The 14377-nt window shown below is 58.0% G+C and overlaps 1 protein-coding gene across 1 annotated transcript; it reads right to left on the bottom strand.

Annotated features, from left to right (window-relative positions):
• Positions 1-1444: 1444 nt before the first annotated feature.
• On the bottom strand, positions 1445-12282 carry LOC103525499 (prominin-1-A). Its single transcript, XM_030453727.1, has 25 exons — positions 12218-12282; positions 11850-12000; positions 10471-10532; positions 10050-10255; positions 9505-9625; positions 9307-9370; positions 8810-8899; positions 8348-8538; positions 8192-8266; positions 7904-7967; positions 7556-7715; positions 7131-7283; positions 6519-6642; positions 6277-6359; positions 5884-5968; positions 5630-5773; positions 5293-5364; positions 4994-5083; positions 4810-4863; positions 4350-4430; positions 3955-4023; positions 3769-3858; positions 3410-3522; positions 2239-2256; positions 1445-1862 (listed from the first exon to the last, which is right to left on the bottom strand). Exons 2-25 carry the CDS (start codon positions 11977-11979, stop codon positions 1811-1813), a joined length of 2391 nt encoding a protein of 796 aa, XP_030309587.1. The 5' UTR covers positions 11980-12000; positions 12218-12282; the 3' UTR covers positions 1445-1810.
• Positions 12283-14377: the final 2095 nt, after the last annotated feature.

Here is a 14377-nt window from a genome sequence, read left to right as displayed (position 1 = left end):
TGGCTCCAGGACCTGGAATGCTGCCTTAGGGCACCTCTGAATGGGGAGCTGCAGAGAGCAAGCCCCATGCTTTGGCAAAGGCTGTGCCCCCCCATCTGGTGGGAGATGTTCATTGTCAGGGTCAGGTTTGGATGCAGTGTGCTGTAGCAAATAAGGAGGGTCAAGCTTCCAGCCTTCTAGCACTAGTTCTGCAGAGAAGAAAAGTCTTCAGCAGAAGGCTTGAGCAGGGAGGGAGCAGTGCCTGCAAAGCAAGTGAGCAGAAGCCAAAGCTGGCAGGGATCCTGCACAGGCTGGTGTCCCCCAGGCACAGCAAGGGAAGAGGAAGCAGGAAACAGTGTGATGGGGACAGCCTGGGGGTCAGGGGTGGAAACCCCTACATAGAGCCCCTAGAGACACACCAAACTGCCACAAGGGAGGTTGCAGAGCAAATAGTGCCAAAACTGAGCTAAATGATCCCCAAGGGGGTAACAAGAAATCCCACCTTGAGGACCAGAAAGGGTGGGCATCCCTGGGGGGAACAGGAGCTGAGATGCAGCTGGGTGGTAGGCTAGCACGGGGATCTCTTTGCAGTCAGGACAGGTGGTGGGGGGAGATACCAGGAGATAAGGCCAGTGCAGCTTCAGATAATGGCCTGAAGGAAAAAACAGTGATTAGATCTGAAGGCAAATGCAAAAAGCGATAAAGCAGATGCACGTAGTGGAGGCCGAGCTTGTCCAGCTTGGCCCTGTTGCTCACTCTAGAGAGACTTGGACTTTGCACCAAAGGAAATGAGTCAAGCAGCTCATGTACATCCCCTGTGCCTCACCCAATTTCAGGATTGTCCCTGTGCACGTGTCCAGAAGAAGCACAAAGCAATACCTGCACTTCTCTCACCATGGGTGCATACCAAGTTGCCCTTGGTTTATCTGAGCACACAGCTCTTGCCATGCCTGTCTGTGACACAGCAGTGTGGGGACATGCAAGAGTAGACACTGAAGGTCTCCATGCTATCATACACAGTAGAGGGAGGGAGGTGCAGGCTGCAGGCACCCCTTAACCTAACTGGAAACCCCCAAATAACACATAATAGGGTTGCCAGAGGGTACAGGGAAGTGCCTGTGCTCTGGGGACAGCATAGGGTGGCACTTCATGGACATGAGGCTCTTAGTGAATCTTTTCCCAGGGAAGGACCTGGCACCCACCCAGCAAGTGGCACCTGGCACAGGTGCAAAGGGCTACCCACTGAGGGGAATATAATTTAGCCCTGGTGACACTGCATCAACCTAGGGGCTGGGCCAGGACTCCCAAGAGCTGTCTGTGGGCAGAGCATGCTTGGGGACTCCAGCAAGAGCCTTCTGGTCCTAGGCACAGCCCCAGCTTGTGCCAGCAGTGGGGAATCTTCTCTGCTCCTACTCCTGCATCCTTCCATCTCAGCCAGACACAAGTGCAGCTGCATGCCTGCAGTGCACACAGAACCCCATTTATTGTTTGACACCAGAAATCACAGTCTTGGAAAGAATCAAGCTCCCTGCAAAAATAAAGTCATATTTTTCGAGTAGGGGGCCTGGATGAACAGGTTCCCACTGGCCAGCAGCGGATGTTACAAGCCACCCTGAGCCCACAGGGTCTGGTGGAGGGTTGAAGTCCCAGCTGGAGCAGTGCAAGGGGTAGTCCTCCTTCCTCACATACCAAGGCATTTTCACATGATGGGAATTGAGGAGGGGGGCTCAGCTGGGAGGTCCCAACCTGCTTCTCAGTGCCCAAGGAGAAGAAACAGCAGGCGGAGCAGCCATGTCTATCTCCTCCGTGTCCCTGTGGTGGGTGATGGGGGCTAATGCCTTGTGGATGGCTGGGGTAGTTTGTAGAAGTTGAACGTGGGTGGCCTGCAAAACCAAGGTCACCTATGTCACCCTCAGCCACAGAGGAGGAAAAGAGACAGCCCAGAATGTGCTGGGATGGTCAGATGTCATTGCACCCCTCTCACCCAGTCCCACAGGAAAGAGCGTACAGAGACCCTACCCCAAAAGCTTAGGAGAGGCTGGAAGCAGCAGCAACCTCAAACTTAGGAGTGTGGGAAGATGATGGGGGGACCCCAAAACAGTCTGTTGCACAGGTCCCACCTTCCCAGTCTATCCCTACTACCAGCGCCTTCCTTGGCCTGCACTCCCCTGGTCCTTCCCCTTGCCCCCCTCCCTCTGTGCCCTGTGCCCTGTACTCCTCTTCTGCCAGCCCACACAGGAACCTCACACTGCTACTTACATCTCCAAGGCTTCATTCCTGGAGGGAAGAAAAAAGAGGGAAAAATGTCAGTGGTGCAGGAAGATGCCACCTGGGACAGTCTGGCATCTGCCAGTGAGACAAGGGAGGACATGGAGACCTGCTATGGTCCTCTCCATCCCAGCTGCCTGAATTGGACACAGAACATGGGTTCCTACAGCCCCCCTAAACATTGCTGCCCCCAGAACATCACTGCTCCATCCTGGGGCACACAGAGCAGCTCAGGGGCACACATCTCCCCTGTGCCATGATTTCAACTCTCCAAAGTTTCCCCGGCAGCTGAGCCTGTGTCTCCAGTCAGCGGCTGCAGGGGGAAGTGAAAGTCCCCCCCCCACCTCTTCAGGGAACCCCGGGCATGCTGTGGGGAGGGCACAGCCCAGCTCAGTGCCATATCCTGCACACACCACCTACAAGCCCAGCATGGTCTGAGGAGAGCCAGGGCACCAAATGAAGAGGAGCAAGGCAGGCAGGGAGGAAGGCTGGCTGGGCCTCACTGGGCTGCAAACCATGGCTCCGAGGGTGCCTGCAACCCAGGAGCAGAGGGGTGGTGGGCAGGGAGCCCTCAGCAGCTGGAAACGCGACTGGAAACGCAACTGGAAACCATGGCTCAGCACCCACAGGGGTCAGTCAGCTGTGCTAGAAGTGGGACTGTCAGTCAGAGGGTCCCAGAGGAAAGGGTAAAGGGCCCTGGAGGGATGGGGGGGAAGCCCTGGGGTGGCAGCAGCCATAGGTGCATGAGTGAGTACTGCACCCTCATGGACACACTGCCAGCAGTGTTGTGTTCTGTGCCATATCCAGACGTGGTCCTGTATGGGGGCCCCAGCACAAAAAAGTGGTATAAAGCAGAGCAAGTTTGTCAGTGGAACACCAAGCCAGGCTGGGGGCTGCAGCTGTGCAGTGCAAGCCGGGCTCCTTCCTCCGAGGAGGGGTCCCATGCACCTTCAGCTGCCCAAGGGAGCTGCAGAGCAGGCAGAGCCAGGCTCTTCTTCAAAACCTCTCCATCCTTAGAGTCTCAAAGTCTCAAACCACCTCCCTGGTGCCCCCAGCTCACACTGTTTTAGGATCATCCCCATGGGGTACATGAGAGGGTGGTTTGTAGTGCACAGAGGGACCCTAGACCCAGGGTGGCGGCAAGGGACAGGTGGCTCCTCACCTGTAGACATCAGCGATGTCCATGCGGCGGTAAAACTTGGCAAGTCTGACAGCCAGGATGATGCTGGGCAGCAGGAACATGGTGCACCAACCGAGGCTGAACCAGAAGGCATTCTGGGTATGGGGAGAAAGCCATCAGGGCCCAGAAAGCAACTGGGAGAGCCTCTTCACCACCAGACTCCCCTGGTGACCCACCCATCCACCTCTTCTCACAGCCTGGAGTTTGCTCTTAGCCACAACATTGCATCAGGGAGAGGGACAGAGAGATGGGTACCCCTCATCCTCGGCATGAGAGGGACAAGGGAACCTCACTGCCACCCCACACGTATGTTACCAAACACACTGCTCAGGTCCACTTACCACAGAGTCCAAAATGTAGTCACAGGTGATAGCCTCCACATTATCCAGGGTCTGAGCTAGGGGCCTGCAACGTGCCACATCTTCCCTCAGCTGGGGACACAGTGGGAACAGAACATGTCACTGTCCCCAGAACCCTGCAGTCAGTCCTTGCCATCCCTCCACCCTACCGAGAAAGGCTCAACTCACCCTGGTCTTGGCCCAGGATATGTAGGTCTCAAAGTAGTTTAACAGCTTCTTCAGGAAGGCCCGTGTCTCCTGAGGAGAAAAAGCAGAGATTGGAGATGCTGCACCCACAGCCCACCCCATGCCCCGTGTTCCTTCGGTGTCAGAATCCAGGGCTGTCAGATCACCTCAACCCAGCAGCAACAGGGCTGCAAGCTCCCATCCACCTCAGCCCCTTGCCTGGGGTGCCATTAAGGGGAGGGGACACTCAGAGATGCAGGGGACTCCTGGGGAAGACAACAGGGCAGGACAAGAAGCCAGACATTGCTTGGCATCCCTGCACAGAAGGAGGTCTTGATATGGGGTCCAGTCACATCCCCCAAGGTGCCCCAGCAGCAGAGCAAGGCAGGCAAACTCACATTCTTGATGATGTTTCCTGTCTCCCTCTCCAGAAACTCATGGGTTGTCTTGGCATCATCCAGTGCAGTTTTTGTCTGTACCTGGGTTGAAAAATACTCTCAGCAGTGAGATGGGTGAAGTGGAGTCTCCACATTTCCCCCAACCTGTCCTGGAGCGCAGCATCTCCAAGCTACATCTCTCCAGCAGTAACACCCCGGGGCAGAGGGAGCCTGAGCCTGGAAGGGTCTGTGTTATGAGCCTCCTTGCTCTGCCACATAAGCAGCCACTGCCGTGGCTGTAGTGGCACTGTAGTTATGCTCTGCCCCATAAGCAGCCTCGAGTTTATGCTCGAGTAGTCCCACAGCAGTCACCAACCCCACTGTAAATTAGCCTCCACCATCTCCACTGTGGGACTTCATGGGCACTTTGCAGGATACCCTGGAGTGGGGTGCATTCAGGAGGCTCCCTTGTGTTGCTTACCTCCAGCTGGGCAGCCCTGCTCTGCACCAAGTGGATGTTCTCCTTCAGGCTTTGCTGGGGGTGGAGAGGAGAAGATCAGAGGCACAGACATTGTGGCTCAAGCAAGACCCCACCAGCATGCTCTGAGCTCTGGGGGAGCCCAAGTGAGCACCTCTAGGACTTTTCCCACCCCAGCATTGCTTACCAGTGAGCCAGAGAAGCTCATCTGCATCTCCTTGTTCAGGTCCCTCAGATTGAAAGCACCAGTCTTCAGGTCCTCTTTCACGTCTGTGCCCTGAAGGAACTGCAGTCAGTTGTGCCCCCCTGTACAGGGTCCCTGCCCCACCATAGCCATCTGATGGAGGCCAGGTTAGTGAAAAGTGCTGGGAGACAGTGGAGGGATTTGCCTCCCCTTGGCACCCAGTTAGGCCTGCGGGGGAGGCCCCACAGCCAGTGCTTTTGGGGACATGGTAGCCATGGCTTTGGGGGTACATGGTCTCTCACCACTTTTTTTGCCAGCTGGTCCAGCTCTGCAGCCAGATCAAGGAGGCTTCCCTTGGTTATGTTCAGATCCAGCTGGAAAAGGCAGAGACAAAGTCATGAGACTGGAGGCACAGGGCTAATGGGGAATGGGGGGCACACCCCATCACTGTGGAGCAGAGTGGAGCCAGGGCCTCTGGGTTAAAGGAGGTGCCCAGTTGCCCAAGGGGTGACACAGGTGGCAGGGGACACCTATGGAGCCTGCAGTGGGCCTCCTACAGCAGCAAAGGGAAGGGGTAGTGGACTGCCTCAACACACATCCAGACACCCCCACCCCAACACCAGGCTCCCACCAGCCCACCTGGTCCAGGGTGGGGGTGAAGTTGGGGAGCTGTGCATCCCGGCTGGCTTTCAGCAGCAAGTCTGTCTGTCTTGGGCTGAGCAGGGAAATGGGGCTCAGAGTGATGTTTATCTTCTCAAAGGCCGTGGAGATCTCTCCTGTGTACTGCCAGAGCAAGTGGAGCCATGATGGGGCATGGTGCTGGCCCCTCACTGTCCCAGCACCAGCACTGCCCCCCAGCTCTGCCACCCAGAACCTGGCACCCCTGTGCTCACCTGGCTAATGTTCAGGAGTTCATCCAGGGACACCCTCTGGTCCAGGTGCAGCGTTTGCCACAGGGCAACATCTTGCTGACACTGACTGCAAGATGGGTTCACAGGGCTGAAAATGGGGCAGCCAAGGGCCATCCTCTCCCAGGAGAGCATGTCCTCACCCACACAGAATCACAGAATGGCTGGAGTTGGAAGGGACCTTAAAGATCATCTAGTTCCAATCCGCCTGCATAGGCAGGGATACCTTCCACAGGCAAGTTGCACTTCCTTCCCTGGCATCAGCACCTGCCTGGAGCCAGGTCAGGTAGGACAAGCTGCTCCCACCCCAGAGAACATTCAAGGGTGCCAAGTAGATGTACCCCTTCCCAAAGACACAGTGCCAGAGATGGGACCCACCTGTACATCTCTGAGAAGTTTGTTGTTCCACCCAGCAGCTCTGACGGGTTGAAGCCAGGGATCAAGCCAGGGGTGTCCAGGATCTAAAAGCAAGGGAAGAAATGGAGAAACTAGACAGGCAGGGCAGGACACCACACCACACAGGCCATCCAAGCCTGGCCAGTGCTCCCTTCAATCCATCAGCAGCCCTTGGAAAGGCAGCAATAGCTCTGGGCAGAAATGTCTGCCCACAGGGACCTCACCTGGAAGAGCTGCTGGCTGCGCCAGGACTCACAGATGACCATGTAGATGTTTCCCCCCAACACAAAAGTGATCAGCACCAGCACCATCAGCAGCCACGAGAAGATGAAGCTGAAGCCAACCCCTCTGCCAGGACAGAGACACAGTCAGCGTCCAAGGCCTCATGCCCCCAGTGTTGATGCTGCCATTGCCTCCAGCTCACAATGCCCAGAGCCTGCACACCACTTGTCCCCCCAAGCAATGCCATTCCCAGAAGCATGTCTTCACTCTGCCTTCAGCTTCCTGAGCACAGCACAGCTGTACACTGAGGAAGCTATGCTTGAACCCCAGGATAGCTTCCCAAGCCTTGCAAGCCAGCAGCCACCCACAGAGCACATGCACCACATGCACACACTGTCCAGGCCCCAACAACAAGAGAACAGACTCTGCTTGAATGCCATTCACTGGAACCATGCCAGTACCCTTGTTTTTACCACCTGCAGGGTGAGCTGCCGTGGACCAGGCTATTAAGACATGGTAATCTGATGATTTAGCATCTTAAGCACCTCCAGGCCAGCCCTGCCCACCCATCCCACCACTCCCACACACATCCTCGGCAGCCAAAAGAGCCTCACGCCATGAAGAAGTTCCCGCCAGCGTTGGAGAGGCTGCTGCGCTGTGTGGGCAGCACACTTTCCTTCAGTCCCAGGGGTCCCAGCAGCAGCCCGAAGACATTGCAGAGAACCACCAGCAGCACCATGCAGCACAGGAGGACACACACACTCCACCTGGGGCAACAGGAGGGCAGGAGTCAAACAGCAGATCCTGGCAGCCAGAGCAGCACCTTGCATCCCACCAGCTGCATACTTGGGGATGAAGAAGCTACCCCCCCCAGGTACTCTGGCAGAGAAGGAGCATCAGTGCCTGCGAAGCACAGATCTGGCTACCTTGGACCCACAGCCCAAACACCGAGCAAGATTCCAGCTCCATCAGCTAGAGGATCGAGAGTCTGAGCCTCTCCAGACAAAGGAGCTGAGGGTTGCAGCAGCCCCTTGCCTACCTGAGCCTATCCATGGCAATGATCGGCTCCCTGTACTCCTCCAGCGCCGATGTGGCATTGCCCACAAAGGCCCCAACATTCTCCTCCACATCCATGAGCGGCAACTGCTCCTGCAAGCTTCTGATCTCCTGCCTGATGAGGCCCAGCTGGCCCTGAGCCTCTGCAGGAGAGAGGGTGGCTTTGGTGGAGGGTGGCTTTGGTCAATGGTGGCATCAGTGTAATAGCACACAGGGACATGGGGACAGCCAGGGCAGCAGGGGAGGCCTCCAGACAGGGAAGGGATGAGAAGGGAATATGGAGCTCTAGGAGATGGGGAATTTGGCCTGTGGGGCACAAAGCCCTACTTACTTGTTACCTCATCCTGGGACTGCTCTTGCACCTTGGTGGAGGTTGTGTTCAGTGTGCTGTTAACCTGCATCCAGGGAGGCACAGCGTGCACACATCACTGCCCACAGCCTAGGGCTGAGCAGCACATCCCCCCTGTTCCCAGATCCCGGTGGCACAAGACAAGCATGCTCCTGCCAGCACCCACAGAGGGCAGGCCCTGGGCTCATCCCAAGCCATACCCAGCAGCACATCCTCAGCATCACCAGAAGCATCCAGCACCGTGCATGTGTGCAGGGGGGAGCCACTCACCTTCTGTAAATCGGCCTCTATGTTGGAGCCTGACACATTATGCAGTGCTTCCAGCTGCTGCTCCACACCAGGGATCTGCGGGAAGAGTCTGGGGTGAGGGGACTGGGAGGGGAGGGGGGCTGGGGACGTTGCTGCGGGGGCCCCTCGCCTCCTCACCGTGCTGAAGTTGGCGCTGAAGGCGAGGCCGTGCAGGGACACGGTGCTGCAGGGGCTGCCACAGCGCCACAGGGTGTCATTGAGGTGGTCCTGCAGTCTGGCCAGCCTCTGGCTGTAGTTGCTCTGCAGCTCCTCGAGGTGTGGATGAATCCTGGCAATGCTGCCGAAGGCGACTTCCAGTGTCTCCATCCCTGGGGAGACATTGGAGGGCTCAGAGACTCATCCTTCCAGTGCAGCTGGGCCTTGTTCTCATCCAGCTGACCCTCAGAGACCCATCAAAAAATGCAAAGTAGGAAGTTGCATTTCTTCCCACAAAGTCCCAGCATTTGCCCTGCAGATGGACTAGATGGACCCCCTCCCTTGGAGCCCTACCCAAGCATGCACCCACCCCAGCTCTCAGCCCCAGCTTCCCTCCAAGTTCCATCTGAGGCCTTGGCAGCCCCACAGGGATGGGGCCACTACCTTGCAAGAGGTCCTGGAGAGATTCCAGAGTCCCATCTGTACTGCTCCTGATGCCAGAGTTGATCATTCTACCTAGGTTGGGTCCAATGTCTGCAGATATTCAAGAGACAGTTTCAATGACAAGACCTGCGGGCTTGCAGGGGAGCAGCCAAAAACACTGACACCCCACTGAGACCCCATCCCACAACCACCACCCAGACAGGGGGCAAACTGAATACCCCCACCCTGCTACCACCTGCATCAACCTCCCTAGAGAAGAGCCTGGAGAGGGAAAAGCAGCAGCTGGAGCAGAGCAGGAACCCCCAAACCCACTCCCTTTAGATATCCCCATGAGACCCAGCCCAGTGGCCCCCAGCATCAGCACCCCTTTGCAGGGCAGCGAGGCACATCCATGAAGCATCCCCAACTGCCATCCTCCCAAGTACCCCAGCCCCTCCTGAGCAGCTTGATCCAGATGCATGGGGATGCTCCAGCCCCCCTCTGCTGCACACTCTCACCCTGGAGGCTGCGGTTGGCGTGGCCCAGCGGGACATCACTGCTGTCAATGATAACATTGATTTCCTGCAGGGACAGAGGTGGGGAGTCAGTGCAAGTGGGGACACTTCCCCATCTCCAGCCCCTCTGTCACCTTTCCCCAGGGGGGCTCTTTGCCCTCCAGTCAGGCACCCTATCTGAGGCAGAGGGACCAGGCATGCCTGGGAGATGGAGCCCACGTAGACGCGGATGTTGTCTAGGGTGTTGTTGGTGTTGGAGAAGGTGCCACGCACAGCCTGGGTGAAGCGGGTATTGCTGATAAAGGCACAGACATCACCAGCCCTACAAGGGAAGGGCAGCATGGTCAGCACACAGGGAGCTCAGTCCCAGTAACCCTTCCAATGGACCCCCAGGACCCTCCAAACCCACCCACACCAACCCCAGGCTGCAGGGTCTGTAGCACACTGCTGAGCTCTGCTTCCAGAGCACCCCAGTGAGTGCCCTGCACACAGACAAGGGACCAGAAAGGAGGGACATGGGAAACTGTGTGCCCACATTTCTCTGCACTGAAGCTGTTGGGGACAGTCTGCACCACGACAACACGCAGCCCCCCGGGGCCAGCTCCCCACCGCTGATGCTTCCCCTTCCTTTGTCCTGCTGGGAGCTGCTCCCATGAACAATGGCAGCTTCCTGGCACGGCCGCCAAGCGCCGGCATTTCCACCCGCCCTCGTGTCCCATCCGGAGCCTCCCAGCAAACACACTCACAGCAGGACTGCAGAGACCAGCAGGATGGAGACCCAGAGAGCCCGGCGCCGGCAGCCCATCCGCCGGCTCTGCTTCTGGTACATGCGGCCCCCGCAGTTCCCACAGCAGCGGCAGCAGCAGAAGCAGCATCCCACGAGGGGCACAAAGATGATAAAGAGGAGCCCGATGGCCACACAGACCAGGAAACCAAGTTGGTAGTGGAACAGCTGGGAAGAAAGAATGACAGACCACTGGAGGTCTCCTCAGCTTTGAGGGTCCTATTCAGACCCCCATAGGGCAGGATGGATACCCCCAGAGTGCTGCACACCTCCCCTTGCTGCTGCCCAGCACCTGGGGCTCAGCTTTGAAGCAGCACCTACTAACACCCTCCAGTCCTTGGTGGTATCAGGCTGCTGGCTCCCTGCCCTGGCTCCCCACTCACCTCCTGGATATGATCCACAGTAGCCTCTTCACTCTGGGACTGCCCAAAAACTGTAATCAGTTCTGGGAGACAAGAGGTGGAGAAGGCAGTGAGCAGGTGATGGACCCTGGGGGTTCCCTCCAGGAGGGCCCTACATTCTGCTAACAGCAGAGGGGGGCTGCTAGCACCAGGCATCACATTCAGTGCTGCAGCCCAGAGCAGCTGCAAGTGAATGGCATGTTTCTCCCTTCCAGCTCTGTCTCCCTGGCCATCACGTCTCACAGCCCTTTTGCACCTGGGAGAAGCATTGCCAGCCCCCAGGCACTCAGGGGTCCATGGAGCAAAGGGGTACTTGCCCCAGCAGGCAACAGGGCGGGACAGGGGGAGGATGGTCCTCCAACAACAGCCTCCACCTCCCTTGAGCCACCCTTCTGCAGCCCAGCTCCAGCCCAGCCAACCCTGATAGCATGGGATGGGGACTGGAAAAAGTCCCCCCACCACACTGCCTCTTTGGTCCCCATGGTTGGCCCTGCCCATGTCCCGTGGCCTCATTATGAGCTCTGTCAGCACATGGTGCTGTGTGATTGCACCCTGGTATCTGTGTGACATAAACAAGGCCACAAAACTGTTTGCCAGACACACATTTGCCTACGAATTGCTGGTGAGCAGGAACTGAGCCCAGAGAAGGAGAAAGCACAAGTGCCAGCAGTCAGTGCCAGTGGCCCCCCCTTCCCTCCTTGCCCCTCTGCTTCAGTTTGGTGAGCAGCAATTGCCATGGGGACATCAAGCAGTGGCATGGGCCTGGCATACCCCATGCCAACCTGCAGCCACAGCAGGGCAAAGCTGTGCCACCAACACATCACATCACCTGGGAGGCAAAGGAGGGAGGGCGAGCGCTGGCAAGCAGGGTGGTGTACAGGGGGTGCCTGTAGTGCTGCCATGTAGGCACTGGCACTGGATGTGCTGCTCCTGGTGACCACAAGTTGGGTCCTGCCTAAGCATATTTTTGTCACATGCAAGCATGGAGGGCTGCAAGCCAGGCAAGGACCCTGCAAACTCACAGGAAGCACAGGGTTTGCTCTGCACTTTTTGTTGGGGCTTAGGATGACCATACTTGGAAAGAGGATGGGATGGGACTCAGCGAGGTGGCACTGCCACCAAACCTTGTCCTGGGGCCCACCTGAGACTGCCTCACTATAGATATGGTACAGGGCAGAGCATAGCTGGCAATCTTCAGGAACCCCATTCCATTCACCCCCAAACCTCTCCTAACTCAGTATCCCATAATTTAAACACCAGCTGGACCATCACCAGTGGAGAAGTGCTCAGGCTCAAACATGACTCCGTAGCTCTGAGCATTCCCCCACTCCATGACCATCCCCCCACTGCTGTGCACCCACCTACGGGCAGGGCGTTGGGCTGCACCAGATGCAGGAAGCCATGCACAATCTCCACCAGGCCCGGAGTGTTGCTGCCAGGTGCCTCCAGGCTGAGGCCATATGCTGTCTTTGAGATGTTCCCCAGCTCCATTGCAGCAGCTCCAGTGGGCACCTGGGCACAGAATAAGTGTTGTTGTGGTGTAGGGCCAACCAGCCTGCCCTGCCTCTTGCCTCCAAGCAGGAAATGAGGGGAGAAAAAATGAGGCACCTGCCAGGTCCTGCCCAGAAGGAAAGAGCTGCGGGAGAGCACCGGGGAGGGACTGTTCCCAGCACCGTAGGGTATCAGGCAGGAGGGGCTGTGGGGGATGAAGCGGGGACAAAGTACTTACCCTGTCCTCTGGACCTTTGTGCACACACGGCTGCTGCAGGGCACAGCTACACAGTGCCAACGCCCGGGCTTTATGGCTTAAGTTTCAGCGTCTCGCCGAGGAAAGCAGCAATGCTGGGATGGCCCCACCCAGCCCTTGCTACCTCCTGGCACCCGGCCACCCCGGGCCACCTCTATACCCGGGTCAGGGTCACCACCAACCCATCCCAACCCCAGCATTAGGGAGAAACCCGTCTCCTTGCCCACCTCTTCACCCCTACCCTTTTTCCACCCTGTTCCCCACACCTCCCCTCGCCCCGGCTCGAGTTTCCGTGCCCTTTCTGGTTTTCCCTTGTCCCAACCCGGGATCTGGGTGATTCGTGCTGATACCGAGGGCAAGCATCCCCCTGCCCCACACCAGCATTCGGCTGCATTCCCTTCCGATGTGGTGCACTCGGCTGGCCAACAGTTTCGGCATAAACCACCTCTAGCTACAGAACCATTTTTTGCATTTAAAAAAACTCCCCAAATGGGGCATTTAAAAAAGCTTCCCAAGCTGCAGCAAACAACGGCATTTTCCACACGCACCCTAAAGCCCCCAAGTGGGGAACAGCCTCGGGGCCCCCCAGATGGGATTTTTCCTCCAAGGCTGGAGATCTGCCAGCGCCTGCCCGGCTCCATTCCCCCTCCCCGCCCGCCGAGGACACCCCCCACGCCTCGGTAGCTACGCATGGCTCTACTCCTACCCCACCCCCTGGTCCTCTACACCCGCCCCGCCGGAGGTCCGGGAAGCAGGGTCAGGACGGTGGTCGCTGCCGGTTGTACCGCTGATGCACCCAGTGGACGCGGGGAGTTTTCGGCAAGGCTCAACTCGGCACCGCACCGAGCCCGCGGCACAGCGGCCCCGGGAGGTATGGGCAGGACCGACTGAGGATGCCCTTTCCGTCCCGGCCCCCCGGGGTCTGCCCGGGGCTTGCGGCAGCTCCGGCTCTCGCCTCTGCCGGGAGGGAACAGCTCGCACTTGTCCCGCTGCGCCTTGGCACACACTTCTGCCCTGGAGGGACCACAGAACCCGCCCCATCCCACCCCAGCACCCTGCATCTGCCCCTGAGGGTCCCCAGCTCCTGCCCCATCCTACGCCAGCAACCTGCATCTGCCGCCGAGGGTCTGCACCTCCTGCATCACAGTACCCCAGCACCCTACCTCTGCCCTGGGGAATCCCTTGCTCCTACCCCAAACAGCCCCGGCATCTGGCATCTTCTTGGGGGGAGCCCAGAACCTGCCCCATCCCACCCCAGCACCCTGCATCTACCCCTGAGGGTCCCCAGCTCCTGCCCCATCCCACTTCTGAGAGCCCCCTGGCCCTGGTGCTCAGCCTCTCTGCCCCATGCCCAGGTGATGACCTCCCCTCTGCCCCACAGAGACCCAGATCTGTTCCCACACTGCCAATTCCACTGCTTGCCCTTCCAGCAGCCCTCAACCCCCATGTCCAGAGCCCTTCCTCCTGCCCACCTTGCCCCCATGTCAGAGCCCAGCCATGTCCCACTCCCCCCTGCCTCCTTCCCCAGACCAGCTGGTGTTCCCATTATGGTCCTTAGTCCCTGACCCTGCATGGGCACCATGTGCTTTCAGGCAGGCACTAGCAGAGTCCAGGTGAGCCATACCTGGCCCCCCAGCACTGGTGGCTTGCTGGGCCCCACCTCCCAGTTACTGCTTAACTTTCCCTTGCACAAGCAGGTGTCTGTTCTCAGTAACCTTGGGTGAAGGTGGCATGGGAAGGAAGGCAGCCCTGTCTCAGGATTTCCTCCTGGCCTGGCCTATGCTGGGTGCCAGAGGACCATGTGGGACCCTGCAGCTTGGCACTGTCACAGGGTGCTAGAGGACACAGATACTCTTCGAATAAAATGGAAAAAAAAACAACAAACCAAAAAAAGAAAAAAGGAACCATTAAGTTACTCACAGCGCTGGGACTGATACAGCGATTTCACAAGTATCCTTGAGCTTTCTTTCTTGGATCCCAACCACAAATTGTTGCCTCAGGACCCTCTGCCAGTTCCTGGGGCAGGGCGCATAGTGTAGAGCTGGGCACCAGAGAACACATATGGGATGGGGCTGGCTGTCCTGGGTGCTGCAAACCCCCTCCAAATTAGCATGTGCCCAGCTCCCACAGCTATGCAAAGGC

The sequence above is a fragment of the Calypte anna genome, chromosome 6 (genome assembly GCF_003957555.1).
Source record: "Calypte anna isolate BGI_N300 chromosome 6, bCalAnn1_v1.p, whole genome shotgun sequence".
Lineage (NCBI taxonomy): Eukaryota > Metazoa > Chordata > Aves > Apodiformes > Trochilidae > Calypte > Calypte anna.
Note: the sequence above shows the minus strand (reverse complement) of the source record. Positions and strands in the feature narration are given on the sequence as shown.

Excerpts from the sequence above, each read along its gene's own strand:
- LOC103525499 (XM_030453727.1), bottom strand. The coding sequence starts at position 11,979 with ATGGAGCTGGGGAACATCTCAAAGACAGCATATGGCCTCAGCCTGGAG. Across the intron at positions 7,716-7,903 it reads GTCCCAGGATGAGGTAACAA|AGGCTCAGGGCCAGCTGGGC; the intron begins GTAAGTAGGGCT and ends TCTCTCCTGCAG. Across the intron at positions 5,774-5,883 it reads AACTCCTGAACATTAGCCAG|TACACAGGAGAGATCTCCAC; the intron begins GTGAGCACAGGG and ends TTGCTCTGGCAG.